The 26301-nt window shown below is 40.2% G+C and overlaps 1 protein-coding gene across 1 annotated transcript in view; it reads left to right on the top strand.

Moving 5' to 3' along the window:
* The window catches only part of HEATR5B (HEAT repeat containing 5B), a 43594-nt gene continuing 17293 nt past the window's right edge, over window positions 1-26301 (top strand). Inside the window, exons 1-23 of the mRNA XM_035108283.2 lie at window positions 1-141; window positions 2006-2172; window positions 2676-2887; window positions 4690-4798; window positions 5317-5466; window positions 6351-6522; window positions 7032-7189; window positions 8185-8434; window positions 9271-9426; window positions 10137-10387; window positions 11314-11425; window positions 12511-12663; window positions 13182-13281; window positions 13902-14011; window positions 15000-15163; window positions 16003-16178; window positions 17204-17309; window positions 17852-18042; window positions 18624-18783; window positions 20196-20385; window positions 21645-21814; window positions 23941-24085; window positions 25762-26001. Coding sequence (XP_034964174.1) covers window positions 2047-2172; window positions 2676-2887; window positions 4690-4798; window positions 5317-5466; window positions 6351-6522; window positions 7032-7189; window positions 8185-8434; window positions 9271-9426; window positions 10137-10387; window positions 11314-11425; window positions 12511-12663; window positions 13182-13281; window positions 13902-14011; window positions 15000-15163; window positions 16003-16178; window positions 17204-17309; window positions 17852-18042; window positions 18624-18783; window positions 20196-20385; window positions 21645-21814; window positions 23941-24085; window positions 25762-26001 — 3601 coding nt within the window. The 5' untranslated portion in view covers window positions 1-141; window positions 2006-2046. The remainder of the gene's footprint in view (window positions 142-2005; window positions 2173-2675; window positions 2888-4689; window positions 4799-5316; window positions 5467-6350; window positions 6523-7031; window positions 7190-8184; window positions 8435-9270; window positions 9427-10136; window positions 10388-11313; window positions 11426-12510; window positions 12664-13181; window positions 13282-13901; window positions 14012-14999; window positions 15164-16002; window positions 16179-17203; window positions 17310-17851; window positions 18043-18623; window positions 18784-20195; window positions 20386-21644; window positions 21815-23940; window positions 24086-25761; window positions 26002-26301) is intronic.

The raw sequence follows: 26301 nt of genomic DNA, 5'->3' as shown, positions 1-26301 counted from the left end.
CTTGCGCGGCGGCCGGCGCTTCCTCAGCTGGTGGGGAGAGAGGGATTCGGTTACTGAGCGGTGCGCTATGGCGACGTCAGGTGTTTGCCCCTTTCTGTCAAACGTCGCAGTGGTCTGCGGTGCCGTGAACTGTCGGAAGAGGTGGGTCTGGGAGACGAAGGACTTACTTGCGGTGGGGGCGGGGGAGAAGAGCCGCAGGGCCAATATGCAGGGGTGGCGGTTGGGTGGCGTAAGGGGGAAAGCACTTTAACTGGGTCCCTGTGGGGGGGGGGGAGAACAACGGTGGCTCCTACGGGTGGGCAGCGGGGTCAAGTTAAGGTGGTGCGCTGCTTTCGCGGCGGGGTGCTCCGGCCTTTAGGGCAGGCAGGCGCTTTCGAGAGGGGCGGGCAGGTGTTTTGAGTGGCGGGTTTCCTTATCGCTGTGGCTGCCTGCCCTTGACACCAGGGTGGCAGGCCTTGGGGCTGGATATCCGAAACCGCCGTTTCCTCTGACTGGCAATGGCCCCTCGGGGATCTCTTGCCACTGGGGGTTGATAACTCGCACCTTCTGCATGCAAATCAAAACACACGAGCTTATTTATGGATCTCCCTCCGAAACTGAGCGGGGCTTTAAAGCGCTGGGGGGGGGCATCCCCAGGAGCTACAGCAGTTTCACACCATTTATGCAGCAGCAAGCACTAAGCAGGCAGCTGTCGATAGTCTGGGCTCTCTGTTGCTGATTCCAGTGGTGCAGTTCTCAGTTTATTATTATGTCCCATTCATAGCTCACCCTGTCCTTATGAGGTGGGAAGCGATGAGCAATGGAGCCTTTTCAGCAGCAGTACTCATGGCAGTGGAATCCTCTCCCGGGAGACATTTAACTGGCACTTACTCCTCCTAGCTTTTAGGCACCTCGCGACAAGCAATTTCCTTCCTACAATTTTGATGCTTCAGGGTTTAATTCCGCCTTCATTGCCTTGCAGTTATTCTCCCCGACCCTCTTTTTTATATCCATGGTTTATTTTGTTCCTATCTTTTTGTATACTGTATGCAAATTGATATTTTATTTTATTATGGTTGTTATTTGACTTGGAAGCTTCTGTGGAGAATATTTTAAATAAATTCAGCAGAGGAAACTGAGATCACAAACTCTGGTTTCACTCTTGTCTGAATAATATTTTACTTATAACAGTAGCGGAGGATCCCGCATCCCTTAGGTAAATGAATACAGGACTGCAAAATAGAAGTTCCATAATCATTATTACTAGCCTGGCAGTGCGCTCTCTCTCTCTCTCAACACTTTCCTCAATTGCACTATTATCTTTAATTAACCCATGTTTACCCTTGATCCTGTGCCCTCCTAATTACCATCTCTCCTGTCATTATCACTCATTATGTTATCCTATCTTTTTCTTCCTCTCTTCAGCATTTGAATGCACCACTGTTTTCCTTATTAAAACAAACCAACTCTTGATCCCTTTTCTAGGTCTGACTACTCCTGCTTACTTTCATGAGCTAAACTTCCTTTTTTCCAACTCTGTTACTGGCCCCCTTCCAGTCTTCCAGCTGCATGTCACTGCTTTTGCCTCCTCATCACCAAATCCAAAAGTCTCTACTCAGTTCTCTTCCTCTTTGATATCTAGGTACAGTACATCACTTTCTCCTACTTGTTTCACTTTGCTTTATGTCCTGGATCTCCTTGATTTTGTTTTCAGATGGCTCTCTTTCTGTCTAGTTGATATTTTGGTGTTTCTAGAGGGGGGAAGCTCTCTTTGTTTTCTTTCTTCATTGTGGTTTCTCAGATTTCTGTGCTTGTATTTGGCTATCTGCTATTCTGTCCCTATACAATGTCCCTGAGTAACGTTATCACATATCATGGCTTTCAGTACAATACACTGATGACACCCAACTCTACCTAAGAACTTTCTTCATTCTAGTGCATTTCTAAGTGTGTATTTGATATTTAAACTGCCATTAGGAATAAGAAAATAATAATAATTATTGTTCTATGTTATGTTTTCTCATAGGAAATAAGTACGCCTGTAACAAAAGTAGATTTTAGCCAGCCATGGAGCTTGCTCACAGTTTGTTATTAAATGAAGAAGCTTTGGCTCAAATCACAGAAGCAAAGCGACCAGTTTTTATCTTTGAATGGCTGCGGTTTCTTGACAAAGTGCTAGGAGCGGCTAACAAGGTATGCCATGTCCCCTCCCACCAGTCTTTGGTTTTTATATAGTCCTTTTTCACTGAGTTTCATGGGGCTTGCTCCCAGATCAGTGTAAAGGATTGCAGTCTAACTCCATGACATTATTATGTAGTTCACTAATTCATATATTTAAAAGATCTGATTTGCCCATAATTTGAGATGAATGTTATGTCCTGAGCTGTAATTCCCTTTCCAAGTTTGTTTTAAGTGAATTTGTATCAGCAGTTTCAGAGAAATGCCAGAAGCATTTAGGCAAATGGGCCAGTGGATTAGGCCAGTACCAGCTTCATTAAATAAACCTCCAAATATCATGAATGTCAGGACATCTTACTGAAAAATAAAATGACTCATGAGGAGTGGCTATAGCTCTACTAGCAAAAACATCCCAGAAATAAAAATACTTGAATAGCAATCATCTGAAAGAATTAAGCATTTGAATGTTGAATTGTGAAAATCAGAGCAAATAAAATTTTAATTTGTTTTGTTAACAGACGGATGTAAAAGAAAAACAAAAAAAGCTTGTTGAACAGCTAACTGGTCTTATCAGCAGCTCTCCTGGGCCACCCACCCGGAAATTGCTTGCTAAAAACCTTGCCGCTCTGTATAGCATTGGAGATACTTTTACTGTATTTCAGACACTTGATAAGTGTAATGAAATTATCAAAAGTAAAGATGATACATCAGCCTACTTACCAACCAAACTGTAAGTAACATACAGGACGAGAATGTTGTTACAAGTGACAGTTAACTTGTTAATTTCTAAGAACACCGAAGAAGTAGCTGAGCAGATTTGAATGATTTTTGTGATTCATGCTTACAGAACCCTCAGGGGAATATACCTGTTTAGAAATGACTGATGCCTTGAAGTAACAATGGAATCAATTTCCTACTGTTTTTTGTCACAATATTGGTTGTGACAAAAATGATGCAACTGAGGGTGGGAGGGTAACTGAGAACATAAGATCCTGCTAGATCAGACCATTTAGTTCAGCATCCTAGATGATGGGCAGTAATATTTAAAGCAGGATTATGTAGATGCTGCATGATATCAGTGGAAGAAAGTGTTCGTTTGATTAGCATTAGTCTTTAAGCATCCACACTACAGTGAAACCTCTGGTTACGTACCGTCCCCCTTATGAATGCTTCGGGTAATGCGCTCTGCCAACCTGGAAGTACATGCCCCTAGTTGCGACCTTTGCCCCAGGATGCAAAACTCCATTAGCAAAAGCGCGCCTCATGTTAAGAACGCATTACGTTCATAACCGGAGGTACCACTGTATTATTGCAGGAGGAGGGAAGATGAAACAATTCTATAAATGTCTACTTGGAAATAAATAAATTCACTGGGCCTGTAAATCTCCGAGTACATTGCCCACTTCTAAAAGAGCTCTGTTTAGTTTTGTCAAATCACTGTGCTGGCAACATGCAGGACTTGATAGTGTATTGTTTTGCATGTTTACTAAGAAGCAAGTCCTATTGGGGTTTATAGGCAGGCAAATGAGCATAGGATTGCAATGCCGAGGAGTGCTGCTGCATTCTGGATTTGTTATGTGCAGCCTCTGATAGAGAGGCTTTCTTCCATGTGAAAAAGCATGCTTATTGTATTTCTAACACAACACTGTCAAACCGATAGTTACATAAATTCAACTAACGAGTTATGTTTATATGATGTGTGAAGAATTTATATAGTTAAACACAGCCAGTTACGTTGTGGATATATTTGTTATTGTATTTCTAAGTCTAAACATACCTGTGTTTACAGAAGAATTGCAAATGTTTTCTAGCTGGAATATCACTAGAAGTTGTTCTTGATTTGGCTTTTGTGCAGGAGGACAGCAAAAATAAATCTTAATTGAGCACAGTTATATTCCTTCACATGCAGCAATCCAGACTGGATTGATATCTTAGTTTTTCTAAGTGATTACTGAAAAGCAGTTTGAAGGAAACTGAGCCAACCCATTACGTGACATAATTTTACCAGTCACTGTGAAAATCACTTAGGGAATTCTCAGGAGCATCTTCTAGGAACTATATAGGTTATCAAACTACTTGGAATTAAATTCCATGCTTTCAAGACTAGTATGTTATCATCAGACATAAAAAGTCTGAGAAGATTGCATTCTATCCTCATAAAATACTCTTAAAATATTCCAAACTACAGTTGGTGAACATGCTACATTCATTTTGAAATATGTGAGAAATGTGAGTCATTCTTTGGGCGAGAAAAATCCTAATGAGCCTGAGAGTTGAAAAACTTAATGAAACTTGGCATTCGTTTTATCTGTCACCTAATTGCTAATGCATGTGAATTTTTACCTTCTCATTTCTAAAACTATATCTGTGGCCAAAATATAAGTTTGTAGTCTCTGATTTCCTTACAAAGTATACATATCACATAAAACTGCCCTATCTTGCCTGAAGATATTTAAGTTTTGATTTGATGCTTCTATTTGCTTGCATGTTACCTAGAGAAAAAAGACTAATGCTGATTTTGCCTTTTTGTAGCACTGCAGTGGCATGTGTTGGAGCATTTTATGAAAAAATGGGGAGAATGCTGGGTAGTTCTTTTCCAGAAACAGTTAACAATCTCTTAAAGTCTCTGAAAAGTGCTGAGGTGAGTGAAAGCGGTGTTGTAAAAAAACACAAAATCATATTTTTCACTCTTTTCCATATTTAGTTTGTTAGTCTATTTTTTAAAGGACTAAACCCATCAATTAAGGCTTAGAAAAATGTGACTTAAGGCTATTCTGCTGTGTTTTATTTATAATATACGCTTTGTTTAATTAGGATGGCTACATGTCTGTAATTTCCAGGACATACCTGGAATACTGCAGTTTGAACCAGTATTCAGGTGGAAATTGGCAAAAAAATGTCTGGGAAAACCTGGGCATATGGCAACCCATGTGGGCAGTGTCATTTTTTGCCAAATTACCTTAAAAATACTTCAGAAATGCGTCATGACACCAGTTGTGTGGTATCTCTCTCTTTCATACATGAATTATGAGCCATCTCCCTTTGCCCCTCACTTTTTAGATAATTCTCGTAGTTACATTATGAAGACACAAAACAAGTTGTTTCTTATTTCTGCTTCATTCTCTCTTTCTCCCTTTCAAATCCCAATGCAATTTGTAGTCACAGGGCCGGAGTGAAATATTAATGAGTTTGCAGAAAGTCCTAAGTGGGCTGGGTGGTGCTGCAGCATCTTGCCACCGTGATATTTATAAGAATGCGAGATCTCTCCTGACAGACAGAGCTATGGCTGTGCGATGTGCAGTAGCAAAGGTAGGTTTATATTCTTTTGCTATTTATAAACATGCAGGGTTTGTTTGTTCACTAAATCTTCTGTTGATCTTTCCTAAGTGTGTTGTATTTTGACATTATTTAAAATAATAATAATAGTAGTAGTAGTAGTAGTAGTAGTGGTAGTAGTGGTGGTGGTGGTGGTGTCTGGGGTCAACACTATTTCTCCTGTTGCAACCATCACTGCTAGATGTGTCACAGAGTCAGTGTGCACAGTGTAGTTGGGATGTGGGTTTGGTGGCTAGCTTATCTAGAAAGCATTTGGGCTGCCACAGAGCAGTTCCCACATGACATTTTTATTATTTGGCATTAATCTTTGTACAGTACAGTAATGGGATTCTGAATTGTAGCAGGAAGGACTTGTTCCTCTTACTGAGGAGAGAATGCTACTAAAGCAACAATGTAGCTTTCTTCTCCCTTCAAAGCATTGAAACTGACATTTTATGCAGGGAGAGAGAAAAGTGGACTGTTTCTTTATTTTTTTCTGGAGCTGAGATATTTTTTGGTGGGGACAGATTTTAAACTGAGAGGTGGGAGGCAGCCTCCCCTCCTCTCCCCCTGCAATACATTGAAAATTAAATGCCACTGATGTGTTTGTAGACAGGAATTGGATGCTTGCACCCTGTGATTCAGTATTACTCTCCAATCCCATATCTTATAATAATGTTTTTGTATGAGCACCGATGGGAAAAATAGATTTCAGTGTAACCTTTCTGAATGTTTTTTTAAAAGTCATTATGCCAATCATATCTCATAAGTGGGATAAATGACAGTGATGATCGTGCTGGCTCTATTCCCAGAGTGGATGGGTAAGCATTTTAGAAATATTAAACAATTATTGGTATGTTCTTCCTCCTACCCCTCAGTGCCTACTGGAACTACAAAATGAGGCTGTATTTATGTGGACAGCAGAACTGGAAAATGTAGCAACACTTTGTTTTAAGGCTCTGGAAAACTCAAATTATGGTGTACGAGTTGCAGTATCAAAACTTTTGGGAACAGTTATGGCTACAGCACTGATACCAAAGCAAGCAGCAGGTATTAAATATTGAATTGTCTATGCAATCATTATTCTATAATTTCACAGCAATAAGCTGGATAAATTTGTGTTCTATTTGCAAATCCAGGCAGGGTCTGCTATGGTTTCAAATTGGATGGTGGACCATAAGTTGAGATTCCTGAATTGCAGGGAGTTGGACTAGAAGATAATCCTCAGGATCCCTTCCAACTTTACAATTCTGTTATTCTATTCTAGAATGGTATTGTGGAGATTGTTGTTTTCTCTGTTTTTACAGCTAGCCAAAGTTAAAGCAATTAATCTACACAGGGAAAGCATTGCGATAGAAACCCTTTGTGAATAAGTTATGTAATCATTTGTAATCGTCTGAAGGCTTTTACATATATTTAATGATTGGAAACTCTACTAGTTTTGTTGCCTTTGTTTCTGTAACAAGACAGGCTACTTGTCAAAATCACAGATGTAATATGAGTCCAAACAATTATTTAAAAGTATTCTATTAAATTAAATTACTTTTTTTTTCTTGAAGTGATGCGCCAGAATGTGAAGCGGGCTACACTGGAAGAGGTTTTGGAACTCATGGCCACTGGTTTTCTAAGAGGAGGATCTGGATTCTTAAAGAGTGGTGGCGAGATGTTAAAAGTAGGAGGATCTGTCAACCGAGAAGTGAGAGTTGGAGTTACACAGGTGTGTTTGCTTTCTTACTCTTCAATAATTTTCACAGTGTTATTTCTGCCTAGGCAAGGACTCAAATAGCTTCTGTTCCATAGAAAATGATCATTTTAATATTCATATCCGTTGACTAAGCATGTCACAAATGTGCAGTTTTTTCATGCCATATAAGTCAACCAGACAAATAGATTTAGCACATCAATAAATGAGTGAAACCTGTATAACCAATTGATGTATTCCTAGCCTCTCAAAAGAGTACCTCTGTGCAGGGCTCCAGTCAGCCTGGACCAAAGGGCCTTGTTTTTGGACTTGCAAAGGATGCCTCCCTCCTTCAGCGAACCAGCGTGGTATAGGAAAGCCAGCGTGGTGTAGTGGCTAAGAGCGGTGGACTCGTAATCTGGTGAACCAGGTTCATTTCACCGCTCATCCACATGCAGCTGCTGGGTGACCTTGGGCTAGTCACACTTCTCTGAAGTCTCTCAGCCTCACTCACCTCACAGAGTGTTTGTTGTGGGGGAGGAAGGGAAAGAAGATTATTAGCCGCTTTGAAACTCCCCCCCTTCCTCCTCTTCACACCTCCACAGAGGCCTTAGCCTGCTGTGCTAAAAGATAGAAGGTGATGTGAAAGATCTCTGAACTTCCTGCTATTAGAGAGAGTAGATGCTTACTGCACTTGTCTGACCTGCAAGTCCTTAAGATATTGTTATATTGTGGTGGGAGAAGGGGTTCTCCAGAGTCAGAAAAGGGGAAAGTATCCCTTCCTTTTATTTCGTTCATCATGAATCAAGGTAAGCAGTGAATCATAATGGTAGTGAGGGCTGCCCTTCCAAGACATCATATATGTGAATCCATCCCTAAAATACGGTCATTTTGCCTCAAAATCTTATAAAACCTGGGTCATTTAAGTCTTCTTTTTAGTGTTTCCCTTTCTTTGCCCCTCCCCTCCATTATGGAAATGTGTACAAATCCTCCCTTTCTGTGGCTGTAATATTTGTATTTTGAATTTGCAGGCTTATGTTGTCTTTGTCACAACATTAGGAGGTCAGTGGCTGGAGCGCAATTTTGCTACCTTCTTGTCACATGTTCTAGATCTGGTTTCTCACCCTCGCGCAACGCAGACTCATGTAGAAGCGGTGTACTCTCGAAGATGTGTCTCTTTCATCCTCCGAGCCACTGTAGGAAGTTTACTGGGGGAGAAGGCACAGATTGCAGCGGCCAAAGATATATGCCAGGCAATTGGTAAACAGATGAAGGCAGTAGGTAAGAATGTTAAGGTTAAGGTCCAAATAAACATAATATATTCCTGTCCCATAAGTATGAAGGAATTTTTAAAGCTGCAAAGAATAGGTCTATGACAGATAATCAAACAATATTATGTGCCCTCACAACATTGAGGTGCAGGCACAGTATGTAATAATCTGTAAATATGCTCTAAAATATCTCACTGTGCTGACTGAATATATCTTTCAAATGCTAATTGCACCACAGCAATGAAATACAAAAGTATGTTTACCCAGAAGATGAAGAATGTTTAGGGCAGGCTCTCAAACCCCACCCCCAACATGCATATGTGGCATATAGGCATCAAGCTACTTGTGCTTGAGATCAGAGAGCTGATTCTTAAAAATATTTTAAAACTGGTAGTAGGTAGGAGTCAAAACTTGGAAAATCAGTAATCATGAAGAGAATTTAATGCTTTGGTTCTCTCCCTTCAGTTTTCAGACTCATCACTATTAGACATTTTTCATAAGCTTTGTTTCCATGGCGCAAAAATAAAAACAATGGCATATTTCTAGACAATATTTTCTCATTCCTTCAGTGATTATCCAAAAAGTAGCTCTCTTGTGATGAAATATAAAATACTTGTGATGGAAAGGCAGCTTTTAATGTAGGTTGCCAGCAAGTCATCTGAATGTATGCTAAAGCAATCTCTGTTCTGTGGCGTCTCTGACAAACATATGCAGCTCAGTTTCTTAGCTACTGTGTACAAGCAACTATTGCATTTCTATAATTCTTTATACTGATATTCTTCTGAGTACACCTCAAGTTTACAAGAATGCTGGATGACACTCTCTCTTCTCCCACTGCTTTGCCAGAATCAGTTGTGAATGATGCTAATATTGAAAACAAATCAGGAGCAGCTGAAGTTGCTGCAAGCCAGCATGTGATGGTTTGTGCCCTTCAGGAGCTTGGGAGCCTAGTTCAGAGCCTAAGTGCCACTGCATCACCTCTCATACAAGAGCCTTCAATAGGTAAGTTGTTAAGACTGTAATTTAATATACAGTTGCCTGTATAGAATTGTACTGTTCAATATTCACTTCTGTCTGCCAGCTTACTTGATTACCACTAGATTCTGGCATGAAAAACAAACCCAGCAAGACGTGAAGATGTAATCTAGAAAAATGCAAGAGCATTTACTGCCACTGGTTTCAGCAGGATGTAAGCAATTCTGAGATTCTCTAGCCTGCACTCATAACAGCTAAACAAATGGCCTAATAAAAATGTATTTGTGCATACGGTTGTTGAATAGTTACAAAATTTCACCAAGTAATTATCAATATAGTTTTCCCATAAGAACCTAGAGTCTGGAGAGTTCTGGTGAATGCCTCATTGTGTGTTTATTGAAATGAGAAATAAAATGGAAATTTAAAAGCATAAGTGAACTAGTTTTAAATTTCATTCTGTTGAGTAAGATTTAGACAGCTTGACTTACTATTAAATGGAGTGAAAGGGGACTGAATGGTATAGCACAGGCACCCCCAAACTTCGGCCCTCCAGATGTTTTAGACTACAATTCCCATCATCCCTGACCACTGGTCCTCTTAGCTAGGGATCATGGGAGTTGTAGGCCAAAACACCTGGAGGGCCGCAGTTTGGAGATGCCTGGTATAGAGTATATCCTAGTATAGAAATCCATTACTGATTTCCTTTTAAGACTCACTGTTGTCTGTGTTGATTTCAGGATTGCTTGAGACTGTTACTTCAGTTCTTCTTCATCCAAGTATGGCTGCCCGGCTTGCTGCTGCATGGTGCCTGCGTTGTGTAGCTGTGGCCTTGCCTTTCCAAGTGACTCCTTTCTTGGACCGTTGTGCCGAAAGGCTCAACAATTTGAAGACCTCACCAGAAGCTGTTAGTGGTTATAGTTTTGCAATGGCTGCTTTGCTAGGTGGAGTTCATCAGTGTCCTTTGGGCATTCCCCACGCAAAAGGAAAGGTGAGATACTATGAGCAGATGTGGCTTCACATATTAAGTTCAAATCTTAATAACATAATGGCTACAGAAATAAAATGGACTTTGCTTCTGCTGCCCTAATGCTAAACACATTCACTTGTTAAAATTTGTTGTTGGAAAGGGTCTGGCTGGCTACCTCCTGACTATAAAATGCATTTAAACAGAAGAAGAAAAGATGCTACAGCAGCCAGTATAATCACCGGCGGGCCATGGTATATCCATGCCAGCCCAGGTGCTAATGTCAGCCCTGTTTGCCACTGCAACATCATCATCTGCTCCTCTCTTTGGGGGCCCTGTGCTGTGAGTCCCTAAACTCTGACCTCTCTTGTGTCAATGAGAGAAGAAAATAATTTGTGTTTCACTCCTTACATTACTCTTTCTCTTAAATCTGTTTCCTAAATTTCGCTATCTTTCTGCTTTCATTTGACCCAAAGAGTTCATTTGCATCCAAACACCCCCCTGGTTAATCTAGGCCACTGTTTCAGCTGCCAGATCCCTACTACCATTTCCCATTCCTTATTTAGTAATAGTAGGATTTCTCATTTCCTTGCATCTTTAAAATAAAATTGGTTTGGGTACCCTATATGTACACAGGTTTCTAGTTTTCTTTACTCTTTTGTAAATATTTAATTTTTGTTGAGTAAAGTCACACAGCCATTTTAATCTTTATGGCATTTTGGCGTAACGTGTCTTATTTTGAACCCAAATTGGAAGTGTTATTGCTAATTCATTAAGTAACTAAATAATTGAGAATACTGTGCAACTTCTTGTGACATACCACAATTCAGGTTTAAAGATCTGAAACTATTGTGGCCCCATGGTTACACATGTAAACTTTTGTGTTGGCACGTAATGTGTGATTAGGAATGGGTGCATAATTGGTAACAATCTCCTCCTTTTGTTTTCAGATGGTTGTTAGCATTGCAGAGGATCTCCTACGATCTGCTGCACAAAATAGCAGATTGTCTTTGCAGCGAACCCAGGCTGGATGGCTTTTGCTTGGTGCTCTGATGACTTTAGGTATGTAAAACAGTGGCTGGCTTTGTCACTGTGGTGTAGGATAGTCCTGGTATTCTTAATAAGGTTGTCTGATTAGTCTTGACAGTAAAAAATCCTTAAAGTTGTTATAGTCAGCAGAATAAACCAAGCTCTTCAGAACTTCATATTTGTAACTGGGGAGAGGCATGTTTGACTGGCACTTTAATAATGTGATGAGAGGCTCCAAGAAAACAAATCTAAAAAAGTCTGTTAAAATATAACTTTCAAGGAAAATAGAAATTACAGTAAGTGATTATATGTCTCTCTCTTTTGTTTCCCAGTCTTTTAAACATAGCTATAAGTAGTAGACATTTTATTTTTCTTTCGTCTTGTTTTCTTTGTTTGTTTTGGGTTGGAAGCATTGTGGTAAAAACATTGTCTTATGTTAAGGTAATCCCATTTAAATACAAATTGGACTTTAATAAAGAATTGAGAGCAGCATGAAGAGAAATAACAGTATTTTATCAGTTGATAGCAGTTACTACTTTCTAAAGAGTACTTGGCAGCCCAATATTCTTTAAATTACCTTTATTTGATTAAACTTTTAATGCTAAAGACTAATACATAATGTGTAAAAATACAAATATTCCTATAATCGTACATCACATGCATTGGTTACATTGAGATTAATTCTACAGTAGTACCTTGGGTTACGAACACGATCCGTTCCGGATCGCGGTTCGTAACCTGAAAAGGTCGCAAACCGAGTGCCGCTTCTGCGCATGCGCAAAGCGTGCGCGCCGCTTCTGCGCATGCGCGGGATGCGTGCACGCCGAAAACACTTCCGGGTTTATGGAGTTCGTAACCCGAAGTGTTCGCAACCTGAGCGGGTCGTAAACCGAGGTACGACTGAACTTGTATAGCAGTTTGCAAAAGATATTTAATTACTGACTACCTTTCCAAGTAAAAATGGCCAAAGTGGCATACAAAATGTGACTTGAAAAGAAAAGAAAAGAAAAGAATGGTACACAATAATGGCATTGGAATATTTTTAGTGTCATTTGGTTATTTTTTGTTTGTTTGTTGAGAATTGTTTAAAATATACAGTAATTTGCCTTCTTGGTTAGGTCCATCTGCTGTTCGTTACCATCTTCCCAAAATGTTACTGCTGTGGCGAAATGTATTTCCCCGATCTCTAAAGGAGTTGGAAGCAGAGAAAGCTCGTGGAGACTCCTTCACATGGCAAGTAACACTGGAAGGGCGTGCAGGAGCTCTCTGTGGTAAGAATCTCAGAGATATAGCTAACAGTTCCTGAATTATTTCAGTCGGTTTTACCTGTAACATTGTGAAAAGATTCATGTTCAAATCTGAACACTAAATGGCCTTGAACATGTCCCACTTCCAGTCTCACAGGGCCTTGTAAAATGCCCTGAGATCCTTGGAGAAGTGCTGGAATAAGTGTTTGGCTTATTCAGAAGGCTGAGAGATATATATATAAAAGATTCACTCATAGTGGTACATGTGACTCCTAAGGGAAAGATGCCTGATGAGGGAGACAGTTGGGGAAGTATTTGATTCTACCTGCCCTTCCTATAGCAATGCAAGCTTGGCTGAAATAATATAGACAGGTAGCAATAGTGGATAGCATGGGTTCACCTGGCTTCTTGAATGTCTCTGCTGATTAGGGGAAGCATTGGCCTTTCTTCCAGCAGCTGAACTGCAATTTCTTTTTGAGAGTTAACATTTCCTTGTTTGCTTACATAGTTTAAAATGTGACCAATGCATTTTTCATTATTAGCTATGAGAAGTTTTGTTGCTCACTGTCCCGAACTTCTAACAGAGGATGTTATTCGAAAACTGATGACTCCTATAGAATGTGCTATGACAATGATGTCTCAGTAAGTATAATTTTTACAATAGTGAAGTAATTTCCCCTCGAAATCCTCTGTAGTCTGCATAACCAGAAAAAGTCAGAGAAGTTCTCATTTTAAATTCAAAATGAAGAAACAATCGACACTAACTTCTTAAAGTTAATTTTATGTCCTGTCTTACTTTATTGATATTTAACATTTCCATTTTTAAACCAAATATTATTTCTTGTTTTATGGAAGGCACAAATCTTCTTTAAAAATACTTTTAAAAATAATTTATTCTGCATAAAATGAAATTGTGTGCATATCACATAGCAACTCAGGGATAGACCTTGCTTATAACAGTATTAAAGGTTAGACTCCAACCTAGTGCATCCTACCAGAAAGGTTACCACTAGCACAATGGGACTTCCCCCCACTTCTCTCCCCCCCCATGTGCTCCCTATGCTGTCCCCAGATCTTCTCTAGATGGTTGGAGGAACCTCCAGATTTTGCGGGGGCAGGGGAGTTCTGTTGTGCAAGGGGAAATCATTCCGCTGATGGAACCTTAGTCTTACTGTTATGTTGAATACAACCCATTGCATCAACAGTTTACTATGTCATGATTTTTACTAGTAATTAATCTGGACTTCTTTTTAACACAATAGCATTCCCTCTGTGATAAAAGCCCATGGAGCACATCTGAAGGCTAGTGCAGCAATGGTCCGATTAAGACTTTATGACATCTTGGCTTTGTTACCACCAAAAACATATGAAGGTACTTGCACTGAATTGTTGCTTATTGCTCTTAATGCTTGGGTCCACATCCCTTATATTCTTATGTAGGCTTTTAAAAACTTTAAAGTAGTCACAAAATTGAAAATAGTCACAAGATTGGTAGCATTTCTATGAACAAATAATGTATTTTTCTAGAGGACATCTGACAGAATCACAGTGCTCACATATACACATCTGCACACCTTTACAAAGATTAGAAATAACTCTATACAGTAATATTCAGTAATGCATATACCAGCTATGCCTCTAAGCAGTGGTCCTGGGTAACTCACAAATACAATGTGGGATTGTTAATGATATCAAGCAGCAGGAGTCTCCCTGGCCTTGGAGTGCAGGGTGTCTAGTTAATATCTGAAACTTCAGTTTCTCTCCAAGCCCCTCTACTCTCTCTCTGTCTCTCTATACACACACCACCACCACCAACAACAACAACAATGTAATAATAAATAAATAAATAGAAATAAAAATGAGCACACCACCCCCGAGACCATTCCATTATAACTATCTAACTCCTCTACTCTTCTATTGACTGAACTCCAGCTTGGAGGATAATTACTGGATAGTACCTTTGATTTCTTCAACCCCAGTCTCAGTGAGGTTTAGTTGGAGACATAAACTACTTGGAAAAGCTTTTACTTTTCTTTCTGGTATTTGGCTGGTTTCCGCTAGATTTTAGTTTCTTGGCACCATGCCTCTCTGGTAGTACTGTAGTAAAGCAGTAGAGTTCTCTTCGCCAGTGGACACTAGAATCACTGCATCTAGCTGTACAAGACTACATGACTTTTCAGGCAGGTGAATGTGGGCTTCTCATGGGCTATATCTTCCCAAGAATAATATTAGTACTGATTTTCCTGTACTGCACCATCCTTCTTTGGGAACTATTTCTGTTTCATACAATGTCTGTTGATTCACAGGATGTAAAATGTCTTATATTTTGCCATTTCCCCCTTCCAATTATTTTCCTTCAGGGTCATTTAATGCACTTCTTCGGGAGCTGGTGGCAGAATTTACTTTGACAGACAACTCTGCTAATACTACGACATCTCTGCTTAGATCACTTTGCCATTATGATGACAGTGTTCTTCTTGGCTCCTGGCTGCAGGAAACAGACCATAAATCAATTGAAGATCAGGTATCAAACCCTTAAAAAGCATTCCACAAACATCTAGTTTTCTGTCTTTTTCAAGGCTCTTGAGCAAATCCACTGTTGTTATTTTTACAGTGCCCAGGACATATTTGCAATACTTCTACTGATTTTTAAATATAAAAGTTTAAGTTAGACTCAGTTATAATTTGCATTTCCTTAGAGTTATGAAAAATGTTGGATCTTGTAGAGTTTGTGGGAGATGCCAGAACAGAATCAACCCTAAACTTGAGCTCTTAAGCATGCTATAGCAGAGCAGGGGAAGATGCCATAGAGTTAGAAAAGAATAAAGTCACATAATAAGCATGTTTTTGAAAAAGAAAAAAGGCAGTGGACCCTGCTGCTGTTGCTGCTCAAAGTATTACAGTAGGACATCTAATAGCGTAGTCATGGTGTGCGTTTCCTTCTCATACTTTCCAAATGAAACTCTTTATGTGAGACTGCTTGATCTGTAATTGCCCTTATTGTGTGTTCCGTGCAGTATTGGTAAACACATGACTGGGCACAAGCAAAACAATTTTACTTGAATTATACATATTGGCTCAAACCTTCCATGGATGTAGTTAGTTTGATGAACTGAAGCTCCTTCCATTAATACATCCATGGAAGAACCCATTCCTTTAAAATGAGCATCACAGCGCTAAAAGCTAGGATCCATGCCTTAGAGTTGAATCTCCGTTTTTGTACTTGAAATAATGGAGACACTGCAGAAGTAGATAGGTTCCCTTGAACAAGAATAATTTAGAAAAAAAACCTTAGAAAATGTATAATACGAAGTGATAAATGTTACATGTTTATCATATTTCAAGTGTTCTGATGCTTTACAGCTCCAGCCAAACAGTGCCTCTGGGAGTGGTGCTCTAGAACATGATCCATCTTCCATTTATTTGCGCATCCCTGCTGGTGAAGCTGTTCCTGGTCCTCTACCTTTGGGAGTGTCAGTCATAGATGCCTCAGTTGCTCTCTTTGGAGTGGTTTTCCCTCATGTTTCCTACAAGCACAGGTTTGTTTATAACCAGGGTGGCTAACCTTTGTTGGCCTTAGAGCCACAATGACAACCTTCTTGAACTTACAAGCCACACACACATAGATACACCATGCAAATTAGCTGAGGAGTGTCATTATTGCTGCGTCCTCTGCTCATCAAATGACCAATCAAATGATTGAGAAAAGGCTGACGCTTGTACCGGTATTCAGATCAGGGCACTGGATTTTGCTCAATGCAGCACTGTGTTTACTTTAATTTTTGTTCTTTTTGCTGCTGCTACCAAAATTAGTAAGGGCCAAATTGGGGGGGGGCAGGAGATTAGGGCCCCTGAACCTAGGTGTAGCCCCCCCCCCCAGCAAAGTCTGTTTGTGAATATGTCATTATAGTGTTATTTAATTAAACAGTTGTTGTTGTTTAGTCGTTTAGTCGTGTCCGACTCTTCGTGACCCCATGGACCATAGCACGCCATTAAACAGTATCAAGCACGCCATTAAACAGTATCAAGCACGACATTAAACAATATCAAGGCTTAAATCCTATTTAAAAGTTAGCTATTAAGAAATTTGTCGACCTTTTAAAAAGTTTGTGTTATCTTTTGACTTACAATCTTCATTATATTGGGTTTTATCCAACACTTACTGTTGTTTTGACGCAACGTAAAGTTCCCCTCCTCCCTTCTTTCCTCTCCCCTGCAATCCCACACCCTTCAAAATCTTCTCCAGAGGGTTGAGGTGATGTTAAAGAGGAAGGAAAGTCACATTATTTGAGTGGGGACAGTTATTGCCAAGCCTAGTTATGAATCCTACCAGCAGCTTCCCTGGTGAATTCGTTTGTTGGCACTGTTAGATGAACAAATAGTCCAAGAGCAAATTTTGCTTGAAAGCACGGTAACATAATTTGAAGTACATTATATCACATTGTGGCATAGTCATTTGCCACACTGAGGCACCTTACAGCCATCACCTTTGGAGCCTGTGGGTTTTATAGCTCTTTTTCTATTACTTCAAGGAATATCTTTCTCATAATGTATGTATTTACAGGCTACAGATGTTGGATCATTTTGCAGAATGTGTCAAGCAGGCAAAGGGTGTTCGTCAGCAAGCTGTGCAGCTTAATATTTTTACTGCTGTTCTTAGTGCATTAAAGGTAAACCTGCTTTAAGAGGTATAATGCTGTCTTTTTGCTGTGTGCTATATATTTCCTATCCTACTGTAACTATAACAAGGCTGCAGTTGTGAGGCATAGAATGTTAATGTATGCATACAAATTTATTTCTGATCACTATTATTGCGCTAATATCAGTGCCCTCATATCAAAGGATCAGAGGTGCAGAGATAACTTTAAAATGGAGTCCATTAACACTGTTCCATAAACTTGTTATGTGATCCTTAGTGGAAGACTTTGCACAATGATGTATCAGGAGCTGAGTCATAGCATGCAAAATATGATGTATCACCTATGCTACAGTTTGAAGGTGTTGTGCCCTTTTTACCAAGTCAAAAAAGCCCCACTTTGAGTGGAAGAGCACTTTTATGCTTCTGGTTATGTGACATCTGCCAAAACGTGTGAAAGCTTAAACCTTTCCCTGACTGGAAATGTAGGAAAGTCATTTGCAGAAACAGTAGTTGTGGATATGGGTATTATATGGTGTGTATCTGTAAAACTTTTTATGTTGTCTTCTGTTAAAGGGCTTAGCTGAGAATAAAAGTACTTTAGGGCCAGAAGAAGTTCGCAAGTCTGCCTTGACGCTAGTTATGGGGGCCCTTGACAACCCTAACCCCATTCTGAGATGTGCTGCAGGAGAAGCTCTTGGCAGAATGGCACAAGTGGTTGGAGAAGCAACTTTCATTGCCAGAATGGCTCAGTACAGCTTTGACAAGTACGTTGAACTTTTTGCTTGAAGCAAAAAGAGAACTTTGTTTGCTACATCTATTTTCCCTGTGTGACAGGGGAATATAGTTTTATATTGAATATAGTTTTTATGGAATATAGTTTGTTTTGCTATGCATGCAAATATGAAAATGTGCACGGCTTAAAAACTGCATATAATTTCTAATTTTGGTTCTTAATACCTTAAGAAGGAAGTAACATGACTGTAAGCATTTAAGTGTAAAGAGCTAATTGCTTTTGCCCATCTTGGTCATTTGAAATGTTTTCTCTTTATGTGATCTTGAAAAATAATACAGTACACATTTAACTTGTGCACATTCAGCTTTATGCATGTGGCAAAAGGGGGGATGGGTGGGGTTCCAGGAAGAATGACTTTGTCAATCCCACCTGCCATTGAACCCAGTGGGTTTTGACTATATGTGATTTTGGCTTTAGGCGCAATCTCTGGGAGGTAACCCTTATGTAAGTTGTGGACTTGCTGTATTGCATTCTTTGCCTTTATTTCACATCAACAAAAATGGTATTAGCTACAGATTTAACAAAAATTAAACTTTACCAAAATCTTGATAGGCTGAAATCTGCTAGAGACGTCGTAGCACGAACAGGCCATTCCTTGGCTCTTGGCTGTCTCCACCGCTACGTTGGAGGAATAGGTTCTGGGCAGCACTTGAAAACCAGTGTCAGCATTCTGTTAGCACTGGCACAAGATGGAACGTCCCCTGAAGTCCAGGTAAAGCAGATATATAATATTCAGCACAGTATAATAAGCATTATACACTTTTTAATGCTTCATTCTGTATGCAGATGTTTTTTAACAATATTATGAATGGCAAAAGAATCAGGCATAAAATTCTGCAAACTTTTTTTAAACAAGGGTTTCTGAGCATAAGCACCCATGTTTTGCTGCTTCAACCGTTTTTCAGTTATAAATAGCCTTGCTACCTATTTGGTAAACAATCTGAAAATGTTTCTCTGTAAGCACTACCGGTACTCTAAGCAGGTAGTACGCACAACCCAGCCATAGTTTATTTCTCTATTACTTTCTGTTCAACTGTTTCTCTAATGAGCTCTAGGTAACATATATGATCATTTTGTGCCCCTCCCTTTCATATGTTCTAAACAATCTTGCAAAATAGAATGCTCTTCTAAATGCCTGAATTGGGAGACTGGACAAGTAACTGGACAAAGTGCTTTTCACCCTTAATAATCCCCTTATAGCTTCCTTCCTTCACCAAGGTCAAACCTGCTTGGATTCAGTCTGCTAAATCTTGTATTGTGCACTCTCTGTTCCAACTGAATTAACTGATAGCATTCTACTTCATTTCCCTACCATGGAATTCTCAAATCTTTCTTCAAGTGGGCATACTTAGAAGTCACACATGCTTATTTCAGTATGGGGGAGCCTGAAAATTATCATCTTCTTCTTTGGCAATCACTCGTAGTCGAGTAAGATTGTCTTCCATAAACACAGTTTTAACAACGAGTCTGTAAGTGACTGTGGGGGCCAATTCTGGATCCACACATCCTTCCACAGTGGGGGCATTGGTTTCCGGGCGGGAGTTGATCACGGTGTGGATTTGCCAAGCGTGCCTTCCTCCTAGCACGTTTCTCCCTTGCATCCTGAGTTCGAGTGTCTTCAAAGCCCATGACACCTTTGGTAAAGTCTGTCCTGAAAATTATAACACTTAGAGTAAAAGCATTATGATAAAAAATAAATAAATACTAACAGCTTGTTAATAGATAAATTTTAATACTGTTGCTGTGGGTGAAACCCCCCATTATCAAACTACTGAAGTCTCGGGGAATAAAAATGACTTTATAATTTGGGTATGCCCACTATTTGTTAGTGTTTCATTAACGTTAGTGCTGGTGGTCCACTTCACAGAAACCTTAAACCATGTTGTGGGCCCTGATGGCTCTGCTTCCTCCCTTTTTAGTTCTGTGTGACATGAGCAGGGTCTGTGCTTCGATTTCCTTAATAATAGTCAAAAAGTGGGGCTTCAGAGTTACTTTTCCAAGCCAGAGAGAGAGAGAATGTGATGAAGACTGGGAACCACTGTGCTAAAGTGGCAACCATACCCTACCAAAGTCTTAGTGAACTGTGCCAAAGGTATATGACTAACCTGTTAATTATTCTTCCAGACATGGTCTCTTCATTCACTTGCTTTAATAGTGGACTCTAGTGGACCAATGTACCGTGGATATGTAGAGCCTACTCTGTCTTTGGTTCTCACACTACTTTTGACAGTGCCTCCATCACATACAGAAGTACACCAATGTTTGGGTCGATGTCTAGGTGCTATAATAACAACGGTTGGCCCGGAGCTGCAAGGTTAGTGTACAAAACAATAAAAGTGAGGGCCGTAATACTCCAGTTAAGTTGCGTGCAAGTTATATTACACATTTTAAAAAATAAATCCAACTTTTTTCAACTTCCAAACAAAGATACCTAAGATTGCAGCCTTAAAGCAAAATCCTATTCATGTTTACTCAGAAGTCAGTCCTATTGAGTTCAGCGGGGCTTACTCCCAGGCAAGTGTGGTTAGGATTGTGGCTTTAGTCCTGTTCCAGTCTCTCTCCATTTTATATCTTCTGCCTGAGGCCATTCTGGTTGCTGGTGTGAATCCTAATGTAGCTGGTTGCCATAGCTGTCAACCCCCGGATTTGAAGATAAGGAATCCTATGGGGTTGTCAACTCCTGGATATGAAAGTAAGGGTGCTGAATAAGGGAATTTCCCACAAAAAAGGGAAAGTTGACAGCACTGCTGGTGGCACTGTGTGGTCTAAACCACTGAGCCTCTTGGTCTTGCTGATCGGAAGGTTGGTGGTTCAAATCCGCATGATGGGGTGAGCTTCTGTTGCTCTGTCCCAGCTCCTGCCAATCTAGCAGTTTAAATGCATGCCAGTGCAAGTAGATAAATAGGTACCGCTGTGGTGGGAAGGTAAATGACATTTCCATGCACTCTGGCACTCCTCGCAGTGTCCTGTTGCGCCAGAAGTAGGTTAGTCATGCTGGCCACATGACCCAGAAAGCTGTCTGTGGACAAATGCTGGCTTCCTCAGCCTGAAAAACGAGATGAGTGCCGCAACCCCAGAGTCACCTTTGACTGGACTTAACCATCCGGGGTCCTTTACCTTTACCTTTTACCTTCTGGTCTAACAGGGACAACCAGCAATAATGTGCAGATACTGTAGGTGTGCTATAAGGCTCCCTTGGCTTCGATTTATGGTTTTTTTCCAACTTTCTCTTTTTTTATTATATTTTTATTTGTTGGAGTCTCAGCTGCTCTTTTCTTAACATTTTTATTTGTGACTGGGCTGCAGTTTTCATGCTGCTGTTTCGGGAATGTTGGTGTTTTGTCTTTTATATAGTTGGGGATATTATTATTATCATCATCATCATCATCATCATCATCTACTTTGTGAGACCTATGCCCTATAATCAAGCAATTAAAGCTTATAGCCTTGGTGTATATTACATTTTGAGGCAAGTGACAAGATAGAAAATTAAATGCATCCATGGAATTGTGACTGAAATAGAAAATTGTGTAGATATTTTAGAAGTTGATTTGATAACTTTAAATTTGATAGGTAATGGAGCTACCATTTCCACCATCCGCTCCTCATGTCTGGTGGGATGTGCAATTACACAAGATCATTCAGACTCTCTTGTTCAGGCAGCTGCCATTTCCTGCCTCCAGCAACTTCACATGTTTGCACCACGACATGTTAACCTCTCCAGTCTCGTTCCCAGCCTTTGTGTGAGTATAAGCTATGCCTCTCATTTATGTTTCAGTACTATAACATTTATATAGTCTGATACTTGGGGGTGGGTGGGTGAGAAATGTTTGTCAGAATAATCAATTGTATTCTCTAGTAGTGGAGAACACACAACCTTCTTCACGCCTTAACCCTTTCTCTGAACTACTGTGGCTTCTTAAATAGCCATGGTCCAACCAAATAGTTAAACTCTAAAAATAATAATACAGGTTTTATTGCAAATTTTCAAGAACATAAATACAGAAACGGACAGGTCATTCAATTATAATCAGCTGTAGTCTCACAAAATAGCAATAACTAATAACAATAAAGCTTTCAACCTAGCAACTACAGATCACATTGCCATTTCTCCCATGAGTATTAGGGGAGATGAGTGGAGGAGGTAGAAGAGGGGGAGGGAATCAAATACTGTAAAGTTATATGATTCTTATGAAACGATAAATAGATGTACTTCTTTCTTTTATTTATTAATTGCATTCATATGCTGCCTTTCAGCCAGGCAGCCAAGGCAGGTCACAGTTTAAAACATTTCTTCATTAGGAAGAAAATATTTACCATAAATGTTTGACTTTGTCTCTAAAGCATATTTAAGTTTGCTATAAACAGCAGTTTGCACTCGATAGTGGAAGCTGTTGATAACATATCATGTGAACTTCAGCTGCTCTTTGTTGGTTTTCTTCATAGAGCAGTACTGTTCTTAGCAGCTGATAGCATCATTCAGATCAGATGATGGTAAAATACTAACCCTATTCATGTGTTCAAAATAATGCATGAAGGCATTATTGAGGGCGAGTGGATATGCACGCACTAGTCAAAACAGACAAGTGCCTACACTTGAACTCTGGTGAATCTCTGGTCATAAAGAGTGCATCTCTGAAAGCATCACTCTATGGGTGCAAGGGCACAGCTATGGCATCATAAAGAGACATTTTAGGGGATGGGCTGTGGCTTAGTGGTAGAGTGCATGCTTTGCAGGGGGAACATCCAGGGTACAGTCATCTGTAGGGTTGGGAGAGACCATTGCCTGAAATGCTGGAGAACCACAGCCAATCACAGAGATAGATGGTCTGTTGGTCTGACTCAGTACAAGGCAGCTTTCAATGATCCAATGTAACAGGCACCAACTGCGAGGCAGCAAGGGCCCAAAAAAATTTTCAAGGAGGCATAACACGTCAGTACGTGTCATGACCTTGGCATGCCCCACGGCATGCACAAGTGATGTCAGTATGCCCCATGGCCCCCTCATTTGTAGGGGCAAGCCAGTGTGCTTGCTCTGACAGTGGAGGTAGAACTTAACCATCAGATGCATTGTCTTAGTTTCATGAAGGCCGTGTCAGCATTTCTGTTGTCCATGGTCTAGAGTCCAGGCAGATAGACAAATTTCTGCCCTTATAAAGACTTTCAGCCTTGTGCAGCCACAAGCCAGAGTTTCTTGAACAAAGGTTGCTTCTACTATACTCCATAGCTTGCTGTGGCAATCACCTAGAAGCCATCCGAGCCACTACCACGCCGCCAAATGATCCAAGTAATATGCACAAACACAGAGACCCCAAGCCCCCTTTTCGCAGCAATCATCATATTGAAATGTGTATTTGGTTTCATGTGAACATAAGAAGAGCCTGCTGGATCAGGCCAGTGGCCCATCTAGTCCAACATTTGGTGTTCACAATGGTGAACCAGATGCCTGTAGGAAACCCACAATATGCTAAACTGCTATTTTAATTGATTCATGTACAGTGCTACCTCAACTTACAAAGGCGATCTGTTCCACAGCGCTCTTCGTAAGTCGAGGTTTTCGGTTGTCGAAGCGCCCGTTTTGTGCATGCGCGAAGCGTGATTTTTGCGCTTCTGTGCATGCGCTGACCGCGCACGCCACTTCTGCACAGGCGCAGAACGTGCACGGGGTGAAAAGACTTCCGGGTTTGTCGACTTTGGAAGTCGAAACCTTCGGAAGGCGAGTTGTTCAGATGTCGAGGTACCACTGTACTTTTTCAATTAATAAAAATATTGGTTTACTGAGTAGCTAATTTTAATTAAGCAACAGTACCTATGGGTTCTTTCAAGTCACCCAGCAAGTTTGATTGCTGATTTATGACTGTGGTTGCAGGTTCACCTATGCAGCTCCCATCTTCTACTTCGTCGGGCTGCAGTAGCATGTCTGAGGCAGCTTGCTCAGAGAGAAGCAGCAGAAGTGTGTGAATATGCCATGAGTTTAGCCAAGAATGCTGGAGACAAAGAAAATAATGGGATGAGTAAGTTTTGCTTTGCATGTTTACTTTCCTAAAGACCAAATGAAAACAGCTAATGCTGTAAACTTTTGAAGTGCATTTCCTGAACTATATTTTCACCCGCATGTTGTCCGACTTCATAAAAATGATATAAATTTGTTTCATAATAAAGTATTCACTTTTGACAGTTTTTCTCCCATGGTAGACTATGAAAGTGCACACTTTCCACATATGATGGCCAGATTGGATCCCCAGCATTTTGAATTGTCTTGATTCTGTGTAGCAGAGCTGGGAAAGATGTCTGCCTAAAAGCTTCAAGAACTGAGCTCAAGGCCCATTGTAAATTATACTTGACAGGACAAGGCTAGAGGTGCCTTTGTTCTAAGTTTGCAGAAAGCTTCCCTTCCCTTCCCCCCTTACATTCGGGTGGCTAACCTTTGGCCTTCCAGATAATGCTTTACTGCAGCTCCCATCATTGGCCATGCTTGCTGGGATTGATGAGAGCTGGAGCACAACTTCATCTGAAGGGTCACAAGTTAGCTACCTCTGTCTTATGTCCTAAGTATGTAGTGATACAGTTTTTGATTGGGTGACATTTTTTCTACTGTCCGCCATCAATAACTTTTTTGAGTTGGACTAATTCATGTATATGTTAATTTATTTAACCCTTTTAAAAGGATTTGAATAAGTTGCCCAAATATGGAGCACTTTATTTTATATAAATAATTTGATGGAATATGCAACAACTTTGGACAGGCAGGTGTGTTTAAACAGCATTACATGGCATTACATACATAGGTTACTTATACTGGTATCAGATAATTTCCAGGGAATCTGACCTTTATATCTTAAGATTTTCCACAGTTGAAACTAAGCTGAAGTATGCGCAGCTGAACTTGTTTGTCGCCCGTTGATACTGCTTTTCCCTTCCCTACTTTTCACAGGGCAGGGACTGGCCTTTTTGCCAAATTGCTCTGTACAGTGTAAGGAACATTTATAGTATTGTATAAAAGGAATTAGAGGGAGATTTGGTGTGCTCCTACTAATTCTTCATAAATTAATTTTATATTTGTGTTTTGTCTGATTGGGACTGTTCTTCAATACCTTTCAATTCACATCATACAATTGATCTTCCACTGGATTGGAGATAGCAGAATACATTCTAGACCAGGTATGGGGAACCCTTTTCAGGCAAAAGTAGGCAGATTAAGATAAAGTTTACCTTTGTACAGTAGGCAAGTTTCTGCACATGCTTGCATACCCCTCTCTATTGTCCATCCAGACAAGCAATAGGCATCATTAGAGTTCAAGTTCACATTCCAGACAAGCAAAAACACTCAGGGAGGTGGTCTGAGGAGTGTGGGGTATGGTATTGGGAGTGTTGGCCAGATAGACTGGAAAGCCCCACTTGGCTGTGGTTTTCCATTCCTGCTTAAAACATAGAGATATAACATTAGCTTTAGTTCAGGGGAGGTTCTCTAAAGTCCAAAACTATGCCATATACTTCTCTAGACTACTAACACATTAGTTTCTGCATTGTTGGTGTTTTATCATATTAAGTACTGCATTTTAACGCAGATGTCATTGTGTTAGTTATTTGGATCATATGGAGGCATAGACTTTTTAGAAAAATCTCAAGTTGCTATTTTGAAGGGAAAAAATCCTGTTAATGTAAAATGCCTTTACCATCTGTTTTGCAGATATGAATTCTTTTGCTCCAGGAGTAGGCTCCCGGAGGGATATTCATGGCCGACATCAGGGAATCAATATCACAGAGACTGGACTTGAGGGAGTCCTTTTTGGAATGCTAGATCGGGAGACTGATCGGAAGTTGTGCTCTGATATTCATGATACCTTGGGACATATGCTTTCATCTTTGGCAGTAGAAAAGCTCTCTCACTGGCTGATGTTATGTAAGGATGTCCTTGCAGCATCCAGCGGTAAGTATCTGAAAATGACTATGTAAATCAGGCACCCCCAAACTGCGGCCCTCCATATGTTTTGGCCTACAACTCCCATGATCCCTAGCTAACAGGACCAGTGGTTGGGGAAGATGGGAATTGTAGTCCAAAACATCTGGAGGGCCGAAGTCTGGGGAAGCCTGATGTAAATTATATTGACTCTTGTAATTCCTTTAGAAGCTTTTTATTTAGCAGACTTTTCAATCAAGTATGCCTATGGCATTAAAGGAAGTCATGGTCCAGCCTCTACTGAAGAAAACATTGTTAGACATCTTGCAA

Source organism: Zootoca vivipara, chromosome 3 (genome assembly GCF_963506605.1).
Source record: "Zootoca vivipara chromosome 3, rZooViv1.1, whole genome shotgun sequence".
Classification (NCBI taxonomy): Eukaryota; Metazoa; Chordata; class Lepidosauria; order Squamata; family Lacertidae; genus Zootoca; species Zootoca vivipara.
The sequence above is the reverse complement of the archived record's forward strand: the minus strand, read 5'-3'. Positions and strand labels throughout refer to the sequence as shown.